Source organism: Castanea sativa, chromosome 3 (assembly GCF_040712315.1).
Source record: "Castanea sativa cultivar Marrone di Chiusa Pesio chromosome 3, ASM4071231v1".
NCBI lineage: Eukaryota > Viridiplantae > Streptophyta > Magnoliopsida > Fagales > Fagaceae > Castanea > Castanea sativa.
In genome coordinates this window covers 54,860,003-54,875,694 of record NC_134015.1, presented here as the reverse complement: position 1 = coordinate 54,875,694, position 15,692 = coordinate 54,860,003, and the positions used below count along the sequence as shown (strand labels likewise).

The 15,692-nt window shown below is 33.6% G+C and overlaps 2 protein-coding genes across 4 annotated transcripts; one reads left to right on the top strand and one right to left on the bottom strand.

The window, feature by feature from the left end:
- The first annotated feature begins 6,223 nt into the window (after positions 1-6,223).
- LOC142630042 (photosynthetic NDH subunit of lumenal location 2, chloroplastic) lies at positions 6,224-7,890 on the top strand. The gene is given in 3 exon segments (XM_075804109.1): positions 6,224-6,378; positions 6,380-6,878; positions 7,572-7,890. Coding segments are annotated over 3 exon segments (738 nt in total). The 5' UTR covers positions 6,224-6,238; the 3' UTR covers positions 7,671-7,890.
- Positions 7,891-8,126: 236 nt separating this feature from the next.
- On the bottom strand, positions 8,127-15,335 carry LOC142630043 (casparian strip membrane protein 3-like). 3 transcript variants are annotated; one of them, XM_075804113.1, is made up of 5 exons: positions 14,931-15,335; positions 14,629-14,699; positions 10,424-10,717; positions 10,179-10,305; positions 8,127-8,471 (listed from the first exon to the last, which is right to left on the bottom strand). In XM_075804113.1, the coding sequence occupies exons 3-5, from the start codon at positions 10,648-10,650 to the stop codon at positions 8,256-8,258; spliced, it is 570 nt and encodes a 189-aa protein (XP_075660228.1). In that variant the 5' UTR covers positions 10,651-10,717; positions 14,629-14,699; positions 14,931-15,335; the 3' UTR covers positions 8,127-8,255. The 3 variants fall into 3 exon arrangements, with proteins under 3 accessions (XP_075660228.1, XP_075660227.1, XP_075660226.1); XM_075804112.1 differs by having other exon boundaries at positions 14,629-15,335; XM_075804111.1 differs by having other exon boundaries at positions 10,424-10,535; positions 14,629-15,335.
- Between the last annotated feature and the right edge of the window lie 357 nt (positions 15,336-15,692).

Below are 15,692 nucleotides of genomic sequence, written 5' to 3'. Positions count from 1 at the left end.
TTTGCAAAGTAATTTTGTTCACATTATTATCAATATGGTAATTTTTTACACTAAAACTTTGCCAACTTTCCCATGGATTAACATGAAGAATTTTATTTACTTTTTCTAGTCCAATCAAACCAGAATAAATTTCTGATTTGTTGGAATATGGTTGAAGAACCTTTGCATAGTTCAAGCCATGGCGGTAGTCTATTACTTAAGTACTAAAATTTCTTCTAAAAAAAAAAAAAAAACTTGAGTACTAAAAAAATTTAAAAAAAAAAAAAACCTCTTTGACTTGTTTGAGAAGCGTAACAAGCTAGTGTATATACCTGCTATGCTTAACCAATAAGCTTGTGATTTCGAAAGTTCGTAATACGCAATTTTATCATTATGGCTAATCGTGGCAAATCTTTTTTTTTTTCTTCTCAATCATTGTCTTACTAATTTACATTTCTTGCAGAATTTCTTTGATGAGTAGTAAAAATGTTTTGGACAAGAAAACAGTGTTTTGTCTCCTGTAATTATGTTATATATATTATACAGCAATCAAAATTATTGTTCTACTATATTCTTTGTAGGCACGAATCAATAATCATCCAAGAAATCCTTGAAAGGATAGTTAGTGAATTAAATCTTATATGCTCAAATCCTGTTTCTAAAGAACTTGTAGGAGTAGAATCCCATGTGAGGACAATGTTGGATTTATATTTAGATGAAGGGTATGGTGATGTATACTTTGTAGGACTTTGCGGGATGGGTGGAATGGGTAAAACGACTCTTGCACTATAAATTTATGAAAGGATTTCTGGTAGCTTTGAAGCTAGTAGCTTTATTTTGGATGTAAGAGAAAGAAGTAAAAACCAACATTTAGTTTCTTTACAGAAACAACTTCTTTCTAAAATTTTTATGGGAAGTGAAATAAATATATAGAATATTTGCGAGGGGATCAATATCATAGGGAATAGACTTCGCAATAAAAAGGTTCTTATTGTTTTTGATGATGTTGATGGAGAAAAACAATTAGAAGCATTAGCTGGAAACCATGATTGGTTTGGTTCAAGTAGTAGAATCATTGTAACAAGTAGGGATAGCCATTTGTTGAGAAGACATGTGGATTACATATATACAATGAAGGGGTTGAATAATGATGAAGCTTTGGAACTCTTTAGTTTAAGCACTTTCAAGAAACCCCATCCTAAAGAAAAATATATGGATTTGTCCTGGTATATTGTGCATTGCACTAATGGCCTTCCTTTGGCTCTTAAAATTTTAGGTTCTTTGTTGTTTAACAAAAGCATAGATGAATGGAAAGGCGCCATAGATAAACTAAAAACAGAACCTAATAAAGAAATTTTGGATATTCTTCAAATAAGTTTTGATGGGCTAGTGGATACCCAGAAAGAATTATTTTTAGATATTGCTTGCTTTTTCAAAGGAAAGAACAAAGATTGAATAAGAGGAGTATTAAAAAGTTTTGATTACCATCCAGACTATAATCTTGGTGTTCTTGAGGACAAATCTCTCATAACAATTCTTGCAAGTGGAAATTTGTGGATGCATGACTTGCTACAAGAAATGGGTCACGAAATTGTTCGCTGTGAATCTCCTAAAGAGCCTGGTAGACGTACTAGGTTATGGATTTATGAGGATGTCCTTCATGTATTGAAGAACAATATTGTAAGTTGACTAGTCGAGACCTAAAGTTACAAAAGAATATATATTCTTACAAATTCTTCTAAGGATTGTTAATTATTCTAATTTCATTATTCTTGATTTTTAGGGAGCAGAGGCAATTGAAGGTATAATGCTAAACACACCTATTCAAAAAGTGGAACACTTGGATGATGAGGTCTTCTCAAAAATGAAAAAAATGAGATTGCTTAAAATAGATAATTTGCAACTTCCACAAGGTCTAAATTATCTTTCCAATGAGTTACGCATTCTAGAATGGCATGGATATCCTTTAAGTTCCATGCCAACTGATTTCCAACCAAGCAAGCTTGTTGAATTGAGAATGTATTGCAGCAACATCAAACAGCTATGGAAAGGAATTAAGTCAAGACTTAGTCAAATACCGAGTATTAGATTAAAGTCCATCATTTGATTAAGAGAAAATCCTTAGAAGTGGAAATTTTTTTTTGAGGACTTAATTAAATCCAAATTACCAAAACCTTAACTTTTTTTTTATTTATTGAGAAAGAACAAAGCCTTAAAATTAAGAATTAAGAATTGGCTTGATTCCAGGCTAGTTGATATTAATCTGTCGTTAAACTTGATTAACCATCCTAATCAAAAGTTATGGATTCAACTAATGATGAGTCAATTTTGGATGTAAAAAATCCGTACTGTGGCGTTTGGTACAGGGTAATATTTTAGGATTCCCAGGAATGTTTAAAGATTCCTATGTTTGGTTGCAAATCACGCTAAGGAATCAGATACCAGGGAAATCTGGATTCCCCTCTCAGTAGGAATGTGGATTCCCTTTAAAACAGGTGGGAATCCAGATTCCCAAGTTTAAAGGAAATTGTATTTTTTATAAATTGACAATTTTAACCATTTTTCATTATCATTTAAGCAATTAACATAAAATATAAAACAAATTATTATGGATTAGACTCTTTTAAAATTATTATTAAGAATAAAAGCATTTGAGAATTTAAATAGTTATTTTTGTATTGTACCTGTCATTTTGAAATATTAGTCTATAATTTTAATGAATTTTTCATAATTAATAGTTTATATTTGGTTTTTCATTATTTATTTAGAGGAAGATTTTTTTTTTTAAGAACTTGGTAGTTCACATTCAAATCTAAGGATAGAATAGGAAAAATAAATAATTCATTTAAGATTCCTTGTAATAAACCAAGCGTTATCATCTCACATTCCTAGGAATCTTAAGATATTTCCAATGAAACCAAACATTGGAATAGCTACATTCTTAGGAATGTGATTCCTAGGAATTATATTCCTAGGAATCTAGATGCCAAGAGTAATGTGGATCCCCCCGTACCAAACGCCACATACATGTTTTCTTATTATTGGGTTAGGGGAAGATCAACTATTATGAGCAAAATCTAGACTTTTTTTTTCTTCAACGGGGGATGAACAAAATTTTCAACGCGGCTGAGTCAATCAATCTTAACTACATCATAAATCAATTGGTGTACTAACTTGATGATAATATTGTGAGGCGTATCAAAATCCTCAAATCAAACATTACCTAAAGTTTAATTTATTAGTTTTTTGAGTTTCATATTAAATTTTGAATTTTTAAAATCGCTCCAATGTAAGCTTTAAAATTTTTTCTATTTGATTTAATGTTTGTTTTATTGAGTTTGATTAGGGGTTTAAAAATGAAGATTCAATTAATTAAAACCATACAGTTTAATTAATAGTTATCTTAGATATCAAAATTTTCGAACATTTTGAGAGGATAAAATTATTAAAATTATAAGGCCTAGTTTAAAATCAGCTTCTTCTAAAAAAAGAAAAAGAAAAAAAATTAAAATCAGCTACTTTAAAATATAATTTATGATTATCTAACTTTTTTTCCTTCTTGAAATGACAAGGATCTACTGTGACTTCATTGGTTGGGCATAAATGTGGGCGTCCAACCTTATATGTTGAGTTTAGACATTTCCTTAGGTTTGATGAGTTTCCACTGGCAACCTCAATAGACATCATCAACCTGATTTTAAACCCTCCTGAGGACCTTTACCAAGCCCAAGAACAATGGTTGGTCTCCCTTTACCTGGCATTCACTCTTGAAGTGATTTGGTGCATTCAAAATGTTGTGCTCCACCTTAAGGGATCAGTTGACCTCCCAACTTCAATCCACAATATACAAGCAAAGCTCTCTGAATGCTATAACATCTTCTCCAATCGAGGGTATCCCCCCTACCTCCTCGCTCTACATCATGGTCAACCCCCCCTCCGGGCACTCTCAAGCTTAATTTTGATGCGACTATATCTGGCTCCAAGTCAACCTTAACAGTCATCGCCAGAAATTCTCAAGGTAACGTGATTCATGTCTGGACTAAAATTCTGCCTAAACGGACCCCTCTCCAAGCGGAGACAAAATGCTATAATCATGTCATTTTCGAAGGAGACTCCAAGATCTGTATTGACGCTATCCTTTGATCGCTCTGGCAGTTCTGTTTGGGTCATTGAGCACCTGGTTTCTGATATTTGTCTCTTTGCTATGTCCTTTTTATCTTGTTCTTTTGTTTGGGTCAATAGAAGTTGCAACAATGCTACCCACATAGCAGCAAAGTTCGCGTTTGAGTCCAATGTGTCTTGTTTTTTAAGTTCGGGTAATCTTTCCCCTTGTTTGGCAGCTGCTTGTAGGGAAGACTCCCCCTTTTGTCTCTATGTTTCTTAGGGTCCGTTTGTTTCGACAGTAAATCACTTCCGGAAAATATTTTCAGCATTTGCGGGTGTTTGGCAACACCTGAAAATTTGGTCAAACGGAAAATGAAATCAGTTGACCGTAAAATCAACCCTCCCCGCCTGTAAAATGAATTCCATGTCTATTTTACCTTCAAATTGGAATTTTCCAGAAAATTGAGAGACAGAGCACGAAGAGAGAGAGAGAGAGAGAGAGCACGAAGAGAGAGCGAGTCACGCCCCAACCCACGCCGGCGAGTCGCGCCCCAACCCGCGCCGGCGAGTCGCGCCTTCGCTTCTCTCTTCGTCGAACCCAGTCGCCGAACCCAGTCCCGGCGAGTCGCGCATTCGCTTCTCTCTTCGTCGAACCCAGTCCCGGCGAGTCGCACCTTCGCTTCTCTCTTCGTCGAACCCAGTCGCCGAACCCAGTCCCGGCGAGATCGCGCCTTCGCCTCTCTCTTCATCGAACCCAGTCGCCATCGCCGATCACGATCTCGCCTTCGCCTTCGCCTTCGCCTCGCCGCGCCGCGCCGGCAAGATCTCCCCTTCGCCATCGCCAGTCGCCTCTCTCTCTCTGTCGTCGTTCTTCTCTGACCGATTTGGGTTTTGTTGATTTGTTAGAGAAAAATTGATGATGAGCTTGTTTTTATTTTTGGGTTTTGTTGAGCTGTATTAAGAAAATATGATGAGTATTTTTTTTTTGGGTTTTGTTGTTCATGATATTTGTTTGGAAGCCGAGAAAATGTGAGAAAATGTGAGCAACAAATACAAAATGCATTTTCTATAATATTTTCAAGATGACAACCAAACACCAGAAAATATTTTTCAAAATATTTTTTATAATGTTACCAAACACCTAAAAATATTTTCTTTTCTCGAAAATATTTTCTTTTCCTGAAAATATTTTCCAGAATTACTTTACTGTTAAAACAAACGCACCCTTAGTCAATATATTGCAGATTATCCACAAAAAAAAAAAGTAATAAAACAATAATAATAATAAAGAAAAATTTGTGTGGCCTTGGTAATTTAATCTATATATGAGAATTTAATATTGTTTCCAACCATTTTCTTGTATTCAGTTGGCTCAACATATTTAAGTTGACATTCTCGAAAAAAATATATATATTTAAGTTGACAAAAAAGTATATGGATAGCCCTCTATATATATATATTAGACAAAGACATCAATCAATTTTTAGTGTAGGTAGTAATATAACCTCATATATATATATATATTAGACCAAGACATCAATTAATTTTTAGTGTAGGTGGGGATATAACCTCAGACATCAATTAATATATAGATATATATTAGACCAAGACATCAATTAATTTTTAGTGTAGGTGAGGATATAACCTCAGATATCTTATTCAACTATTAGAGACTTTATTAGTTGAACTAACTGAAATCCGCTGAGCTTAATAACTCATACGCTAGTATTTTGCCTTGCATGCAAGCCATGAGTGTTATGGTAGGGGAAATGCTATGATGGAGAGCTGGGGCTTGAAGCTTGACACTCAGCATACCTTAAGAAACTAGTAAAGGAGAAAGCTACAGAAACATGGGATGGGAGAATGGTGGATCGGAAATTGGAGCAATTTCTATTGCTATCACATATTAGATTTTTTTTCTTCGATATTTTTTTAATAAAATAAATGAAAACTTAATTTTTTTATTAGGATCCAACACAAACCTAACTTAACCCGATCCTTACACAACTCTATCTCTATTTAATTGGACATTATTTTTAGAAATACTGTTTTCAAACCAAGCCCATAATCTGGCCCAAAAAGGATAGAGAAAGAAAGAAGCCCAGACAAAATTCCAACCATAGTTGGGCTTAAAGTAAAACTCACCCACATCCAGATGGGTCCCAAACTCTCCCTCCACCAGAACAAGATAACTCCAACGTGGCAAGAAGCTAAGGTCCATGTTGGATTTAACAGGCAACAAGGTCAGCCACAAAACTTGCCCCAAAAATCCACAATGACACAATTTCCCATTCATCCAAAAAACCATGTCCAGCTTCACTAACACAAGCACTGCCCCCATTCATGCCCAACTCACCAAACCACACAGTCATGATCACAGGAAGAAAAGCTCAGTCCCAATAGTCAGAGCCTCATTTCCTAGTGAACCAAATGTGACACATAGAAGAAACTTTGTAGCAACATTGTTAGCAACTTCAATGGCAGCAATTGGGGTGCATGGCACACCAATTGCACTTGCTCAGAATTGGGGTACACGTTCGTTTCTAAAGGAACGTTATTTTGAGCCAGGGTTGTCACCAGAAGATGCAGTGGCTAGGATTAGACAAACTGCTGAGGGGTTACATAGCATTAGGTACATGTTGGACACCATGGCCTGGAGGTATGTCTTATTTTACATTCGATTAAAGCAGGCCTATCTTTCTCAGGATATGAAAAATGTTATGTCTCTGTTGCCGGAAAATCGCCGGAAGGATTATGTTAAAACTGCAAATGAGTTGGTGGATAACATGATGGAGGTATGTCGTTTGTGTATCCCTTTTAAGAGTTTATGGCAATCTTCATCATATATTTAATTTGGTAGCAAATAAAAATTAGGTTGTGCTCATTGTTGACACTTGCCATTAACTTGGTGAGACTAATTTAGAAAATTATTAAGGTTTTATGATAAGAATATCCGTACACACATGCATTTGTTAGAATTTACGTCAGAAATTAGAGAGAGAAAAGAAGTAGGTGCACCTAAAAATTTATGTGGTTCAACTTGGCCTACATTCATAAAACGATTACATTTTTACTGTTTTGAATTGTATGTTTCAATGGGCCCATTAAAGAAACAAATAATAGACTAAAATCTAAATTAATTCTAGAATTACTTTACATGTATTAGAAGTAATGTTACTACAAGTAAGATTATGGTTACTTTATTTAGCTCTACAACTAGGTTGTAGTACATTGAATCTAAATTAGTTATACAATATAATCAAACTTTATGCATAGATATCTCTAATATACTTTCGAAATATTAATTGTAATATAGTTCTATGTTTATTATTCTCCTTTTATGTGTTGGGAAATTTTGTTATACAAAGTAGAATAAACCTCCTATCTACACCAAGTAAAAAGAATTCGGGTTTTTACAAATTATCAACTGAACGACTAGTGAGATTTCCTATTTCTGTATGTATTTAACTAACTTTTTTTTTTTCCAGCTCGACTATTTTGTTCGCACTCCGAAAGTATATGAATCATACCTATATTACGAGAAGACATTAAAATCAATAGATGATCTTGTGGCATTTTTAGCCTAGTACAAGATGGAGTTGTATGAGTGTCGATGTAGATGCTAAAATGGGAGCATGGCTGCAGTTCTCAATCAATTGGAAACTTGAGATTTCCAGTCAATTTAAGGTGATTACAAGAAAAATGTTGAATTCCAGTGGACTTTTGTGCTGAACTCTGCAATTTGTTGATTATTATGTAAGATGTAGATTGAAGGAACATATAGTTATATACCATAGCTTAAGATCAGGTTATATTGTTATGTGAATGGAAATATTTGTAAGAATAGGAAAAACATGTCTATTAAATCACAAAGCCCCAAAACTCCAACAAGAGACTATACAAACACATTATAAGAAGTTCATAGACGTGACTTCTAACATACTTTATCTTACCATTACAGAGAGAAATGTTAAGGGCACAATTTTCATAACTGGTTAACATGAAAAGTGCTGATCAAAATAACATCAGTTTACACGGATTAAATACTAACACCACATTATATTATGTACCAATCATAATAGGTTACACAAGCAGTTAAGAAAAATTTTATGTCACTAGATTTATGGTTTCAGAACCCTAATAAATGAACATGGATGTCTATATGTCATAGATTAGCATCTAGAAATTGCCACAGCTGAGGTAATAATTAGCAGCATGAACATGAGTACTCCTCCAAAAGAGCCAATCAAAGATCCAGAAGTGCGCTCACAAAAGGAATTGAATTGTTGGCAGATTGCAACCCAATTGGCACTAGCATTCCCATTATGTGCCAAGTATACTATAGCTGTTGCTGCAGAAGCTCCAGCAGTAAGAAGAGCCAACATTACCTTAACAAAAGTTGAAATACATTTTCATTAGAAATCTTAAGATTCTTTAATTATATGCATAATAGATTGTAAAAAAAAAAAAAAATTCTAATGTGGATTAAATAAATTTTTTCCTGATGTAGACAAAATGATGTAGTTTTATTGTACGATTGTTTTGAGATTATGTGGTACTTAAGAAATACATAAGCATTGGGTATATGTACAAAAGGGTTTATTTCAAAACATTACATAATATTAAGAGATACAATCAAATTATCCCAAAATTTAAGGGTGTAAATTGCAATTTAGTAGCCCAAAAAAAGGGAATGAGATTTTTTTGATTGAAAAGAGAGATGAACCAAGAGTCCTCCGGCACAACTGGTACTTTTCAATGTTTCTAACAGAGAGATATCCAAGATTTAAAACCCTCTTCTCAAATTATTAAAAAAAAAGAAAAAAAAAAAGAAAAAAGAAAATAAAGTTAGAGAGGAGATAAAGATTGACGTTGTCCTTATATATAAAGCAGGCCACTAAGCTAAATTGTAAAGAATAAAATTATGGTCTCAACCAAGTTAGTCTAATATAATGATACAACACATTTGTATTCTTTATCTTATATATATATATATATATATATATATATATATATATATATATTATAAACTCTAGCAAGGAACATATTTGTTGACTTTTAATTACTCCAGAAGTTTAAGCTTATGGTGAATAGCTTTATCCTTTATTTATTTGTGTCCCAAGTCCTGACGGGATGCTCATATATAAATGAGCTCATCCATGAAAGAATGCGGGTGGAGGTAAAACTGATGCTCATCTATAAGTGAGCTCATCCATGTATTTTCTAGCATAAAGTAGTTTTGACTTTTGAACAATAGGATCTTTTGCACTCAATGTTGCTAAAAGCGCGCTTTAGGTGCGCTTAAGCACAAAGCTCGGAAACTCTAAGCTCTCAATGCTTCGCTAGGCCAAAAAATAAAGCTCATTTAATGATACGCTCTTTAGGCATGCTATTTTTGGAGCTTTTTGAAGAAGCATAAAGCACGCATAGATATGCTCTTTTTATCTTATTACTAAAAAAGATATAGATCATCAAAATTAATTGCTTGATCTTAAAAGAAATGACATGGACCACTGATTTACTACACAACCACTATCCTTAGGGTGTTGTATTGCATGAGTAATTTTTTTATTTATTTACATGTTACAAGATAAGAACAATGTTAATTTACAATTCTTATATTTTTTGGTCTTTGACTTTTAGATGCATGTTAATTGAACCATATACGGCATTTGATCATAACTATCTTGGTTATGTATTTTTATAAAGCAAAGAATTATATAAAATATTATATTTAAACTTTATATGACTAAATTATTATGATATTGACCATTGATAATTGTTTTTTTTTTACTATATACAAATTTTAGGAATTATAATGACTTAGGTAAGATTTGAACTTATACAAACATTATACAATGCACTAACCTAATATAGGTAAAATATACAAATTTTGAGTTTTTTTTAATCATATGCTACCTCTGAGATATTATATTTGAAAACTATGGGCCGCCCCATATAAGTTGATCCAATATATGCAGCATTATTCCTCTCACAGCTTATGAGATAATTATTATTTTTGTTTTTGGGTTTCTAAGCAACTATATGTATGGTTCTAAACTACCTTGCTGCTTTTAAGTACAAAGTATGTTTACCGTGTCAAAGATGACCAAGATGATCCTACTATTTATTGCTGCCCTCCTGATGATGTGAAAGATAGATAGTGGGAGAGAAATTACAACAAGATAGCCACATACAATCGAATTCGCGATCACAAAGAACCTGTTTGATACAGATACTTAAATAGAGTTAAAATTTTATATATCAAGATAACAAATTTACTTATAATAAATCCCAACAAATCAAAAAAATGAATAGTGCATCATGGTGCATAACTTACGTGAAAGTAGGAAGATCATTGTACTGAGCAGAAAATTGGACAAACTGTGTGAAAAATGGCAGTGTTTCGTTTGTTGTTCCCATTGCTACAGCACTTCCTAGTGTTCCAATAACTGCAATAATTCGAAGAATTAAGTCCACTATAGAGAGCCCTCTAGTGACCCCTTGTGTTGGGGTTAAACGCTTGGAAGTTTCACCAGCCTCAAGTGGTTTAGGTTCTGTCTTCATTTTGATGGGGGCTAAAGTCTTCTTTTCTCTTACAGTTTAAGGCTTTGGATAATGCTATAAGCTGGAACTGCTTGACAGGGAGGTCAGGGAAAGACATGCATTTATACAAATCATCATTCATCACACGAAAGCAAATGTGGATTGTCTAAAAGAATCAACCAGTTAGAAACAATCAAAGTGGAGAGGTTAGCCAAGTTGAATTGAGCTAAGATTTGCTTCTGTAAGCAGTTTCGTATGTCATTTTGTGACTTGGTGCAGGCCAAATGGTACATGATTTTTTTATTTTTTTTAAACACCAAACTTAGGGGGGAGCTTTGTATTATCTTAACAATCCTACCTGCTCATACTTACTTTATCTTGTGGATATTTTAAAATATAACAAATGTCTTCCTAGCCAGTTCCTAGCTACTCAAATTGTAACAAAGTCCTTGTACAAATTTGGCTCTGTTCAATGCCCTTAAAAATTAAAAGGCTGTAAGCTGTATAAATGGGGGGATTCAGCATCTAATCGAGGTTCTAAGTGTTGACAAGTATAAGTTGGGGAGAGGTCAATTAAGAAGATAAGAAAACATACAGGAATACCACTTAATTTAAAAGTTTGGGTCAATGAGTTTGGTTTCAAGTTTTTATATTAATCACTTATTCTTATCATTAATTAATATGTAATTAGTCACAAATCCATGCAATTATAATATATCTATCTATATATATATATATATATATAAAAATAGAGAAAATGTTATTAAAATGACATTTTTAAATATACCATAATCAGTTGACTAATTTGAACATATCCAAAAATATTTATAAAAAATTCTAATTCTATGGAACATATGTAACATTTTACATTAAGTTTAAGGTATTATATAAGTTTAGAATTGTAGCATTTTTTTCCAAATATAAGTATAATGCCTATATTGTTGAAGCTTAAATTTTAAGGTAATCTTTCTTCTCAAAATTTTTTTTAAGGTAATCTTTTAATATTTATAATTTTTATTACTTTTTTTAGAGCCAATATCTCTATTTTCTAATGCTTATTTTGTTTATATTTTTTAGCCCAAAACTAAAGAGTAGTCTAAATAGAATAAAATTTCATACTTTTCAACTCAAAAATTAAGGGGGGGAAAATATTTTTTAAGCCTAAAATTGAATAGGTAAACCTAAAAAAAAGAATCAATTTAAAGCCCAATTAGAGCATCCACATCAGTGGATGGATAAATGTGTATAAATGTGCAAAATGAAAAAAAGTCATTAATTTTACACATTTTGAGCAAAAAAGTCTCTACATCAGTGTGTCTAAACTCATCTATAACATACACTTTGCTACAGTACCGTGTAAATTTACACGAGTACTGTAGCAGGTGTATTTGATTTCTTTATAGTTTTTTTTCTCTCCTCCCTACTGACTCTCACCTCTCTCTCTCTCTCTCTCTCTCTCTCTCTCTCTCAGACACAACACAACTCTCTCGTTCTCTCATCTCATCCATTTTTCTTCCTCTAGCCGCCGATCGCCATCGCCGCTGATAAGAACAAGGTTGAGCAAGCCGAGTCGCCGGACGAGTCCGTCGCCTAGAATCTCGTGGGTTTTGATCCATTTTTGGTTGAGCTTAAGGCCGACGGCCATCGCAAGGAGGTGGCGGTGCTGCGAGGAGTCGATCTTGCTCTGATTCATTGGATGTTGTTGTTGTTGTTGTTGTTGTTGTTGTTGTTTTTTTTTTTTTTTTTTTTTTTTTTTTTTTTTTTTTCTGGTTTTTGGTTGACTGTGGGTGTGGGTTGGTGGGTTTTGATTATCTTGCCGCCGATTGGGTGGGCGATGAATGGGTTTGGGTGTGGGTGAGGCTCAACGGATCAGTGGGTTTGGCTCGATGGATCGGTGGATGTGGTTTGTTGAAGGATAGGTGTGGGTGTGGCTCAGTGGGTGTGGTTTGTTGAAGGATTTTGTTGAAGGGTGGCTGGCTAGGTGCGTGGCTCGACGGAGAAGACGCAGTGAGGGAGGGAAAGAAATAATAAAAAATGTAAATAGAAGGAATATTTTATTGAATAAATATGTAGAATAAATAAACTGATATGGGTATTTTGTAAAAGTGGAAGTGTAAAATAGAAAAAATAGGTTTTTTTGTGTAAAATAGACAAAAAATTTGAACGAGCTGATGTGGTTACTCTTAGTCCAAAATGGACAGAATGAATTGAAGTGGACTAAAGTGGACTGAAATAGACCGAATGGACAAAAATAGACTGAAATGGACCAAAGTAACGAAATGGACCAAGTAGACCAAATAGACTGAATGGACAAAAATAGACTAAATGGGCCGAAGTGGATCAAACAGACCAAATTAGACCTAGTGGACCAAAATGATACTTTGATGTGGCTTAACAAAAGCGTAGTAACAGTAAATGCATTCCATCATCAATGGAGTACCCTTTACTCAACCATGGATGAAGTAAACATGTTAGTCTCTTTTGTACAACTATAGGCAGTGGTAGCATGAACATCACATTGACTCATCACTAGTAGAACCTTTTACTCAACAATTGGTGGGGCAAATATGAGAGTTTTTCTCGTTCTACTTGGCTGGACCCACTAATAAACACTTGCCTAATTAAACCATTAGTAACACCAATTATTAAATACATTTAAAACAAAATGAAAAATGCATTTAGGCCCCTAACAACGACTTTCTACCAATTTTACTGACCGACAATTGATGTCCAAGCGTGCGTTTGGATTGGGCATTTTGCCCAATCCGCGTGTTCACGTTTTTTTAGTGGGTATCGGTGGTACTTTTCACGTACCACCAAACTCACTTTTCATAGATTTCTAAGTAAATTTGGGTCCTACAGTACTATTCATACCTTTAAAAATTATTTTACTATAGTATTTTCAGCAAAAAGTTTTCAGTTTTCAGCAAATAAGCAGTATCCAAACACATTCCAAGTGATTAATTAATAGGTTTCATGGATAATAGACACACAACAGTAATAGAACAATCACATCTCAACTGGCACACTAACATCGTGGATTGTTTACGGAGTGAAAACCCAAAACACCTTACTATTCTTCTAGCTGAAGTCAGATTCTAAAGCTAATAAGGAATTCTCAAAAAACTTTCACAAAATTTGATGCGCTATGTTATTTGGCATAAAAACATCAAATTTGCATTCCAAACTCAAGGCATCATCAAGCCTCTACCTTGAACTTGAGGAGTAGTGTTAAAGATTTGAGTTATCATATGTTTGTGTAATGGCCCAAGAGGATTAATAAATTGGAAGCTCAACTAGGGGTAACCATAACTGCGATATTACCTTACCTGTTTATGGTTTATTGTAACATAGTTAAGAATATAGTTAAACTCTAGCCGCTAAGGATTTCATCCATGAATGTAAGCCAAACCATGTAATATCCTTATTTTCTCTCTCTTTTGATTCCACTCTTTTACAATCTAATATTTCTCACTCAATCTTTTATTTTAACATTTTTAAAAAAAATAATGACTCTATCTGGCTTTTGCACTTACAGACTACAATTCAAGCTCAAAAGTTACCTTGGATGTGAAGTGTAAACTCGTGTCTATAATTGCATAACACATGTTTTATATTTTACACATGCTGAAGATTCTTTGATTAAGACAAACCAAGGAATACTAATTTCAGTTAAAGCAAACTTTGTTGACAATTGTGTTTATTCTTTAAATCAGTGTTCCGCAGTGAAAGCACGAAGCATATTATATGATTATCTGTATTTGAGAATGAGTTCAGATTTTGGTGGACCCTTGCTTGTATAAAATGACAAGACACACCAGACTTTATGAATTTCTTGCGAGATTATTTGGGTCCGTAGAGTTGTTAAAAAATTGGCACTATACAAACATTGGCGGAGTGAACTTTAACTAAATCATTGAGAGTTCATATCATATGAAGGAATCTAAAAAATAAAAATAAAAGCAAAATCATATGGAGAAATGTAAAGAGAGAACTTACTGCCATAACATTTTTTTATACATCTCTGAATCGCTAAGCCTCTTCCATTGCAAGTGAAGTAATCACCATTACTGCTATTATCATTATCAATTATCATCATAGATCTAACATGTGAATAGGAGATAAACATGTAGCCAAAGAGAACTTGCCGATTAATTCTAATAGAAATATATGAACATTTGATTATATAAATATGTATTCACATGGATAGTGGATACTTAGATTTACTATTTTATCATCTGAAAATTACAAAGCTATAAAGAAAGCTTTCCGGCAAGTCATCCTTGGCTGCAGCAAATTACCTCTCATCCTTCACATGTAGGAGCTTGATGATAACACCATAAACAGCAGCAACCAACAAGAAGCACTTGTCAAGTAGGGAATTTGTGGAAGTGGGCTGGACAAGAAGAAGAAGAAGAAGAAGAAGAAGAAGAATCACAAAATGGGACTGTGAGCTTTGTTGTTTGAACTTTGAATGTTAAGTGTTATTCTTGCTGGTAAAGAGTTGTTATTGTGTTTGTGCTTACTGGTTAGGTACACAGGCCTGTTTACCGATTTGTATGTGAAATTGGGGAACTTGAACCAATAAGATGAGAGAGAAGAGATGATTAGAACTTAAAGTGGGGTTGGAAATTAGATGCAACAATTGCATAGGTGTCAAGAATCTAGTAGAAATCAAATGTAAAGATATAATAATATTTTCTATCGCCTGCAGTGAAGATAGCTTATGCACCATATTGCTCTAAAGTCTAAACCCATCAAGATATTATGTGTCTTTTCTGTCTACCGACATGTGATTGTACAGTAATGTGCTTTAGCAACAAATTGATAGTTTTCAATGAATTTTCTGCGTGTCATCGCTTGCCAAGTTCAACTTTAGGCCTCGATTGTCTAGCATTTTCTATTCAAAATTTACTTTTCAGCTTTTTTTTGATACACTTTCAGCTTTTTCTTTATGCCAAATTGCAGATTAATTGTTTGCTTTTTTTTTTTGTGGTACGACCACAATAATAATAAAAATAATACAAAAAGAATAATACAATCTAACACGATCCATTCTTAGA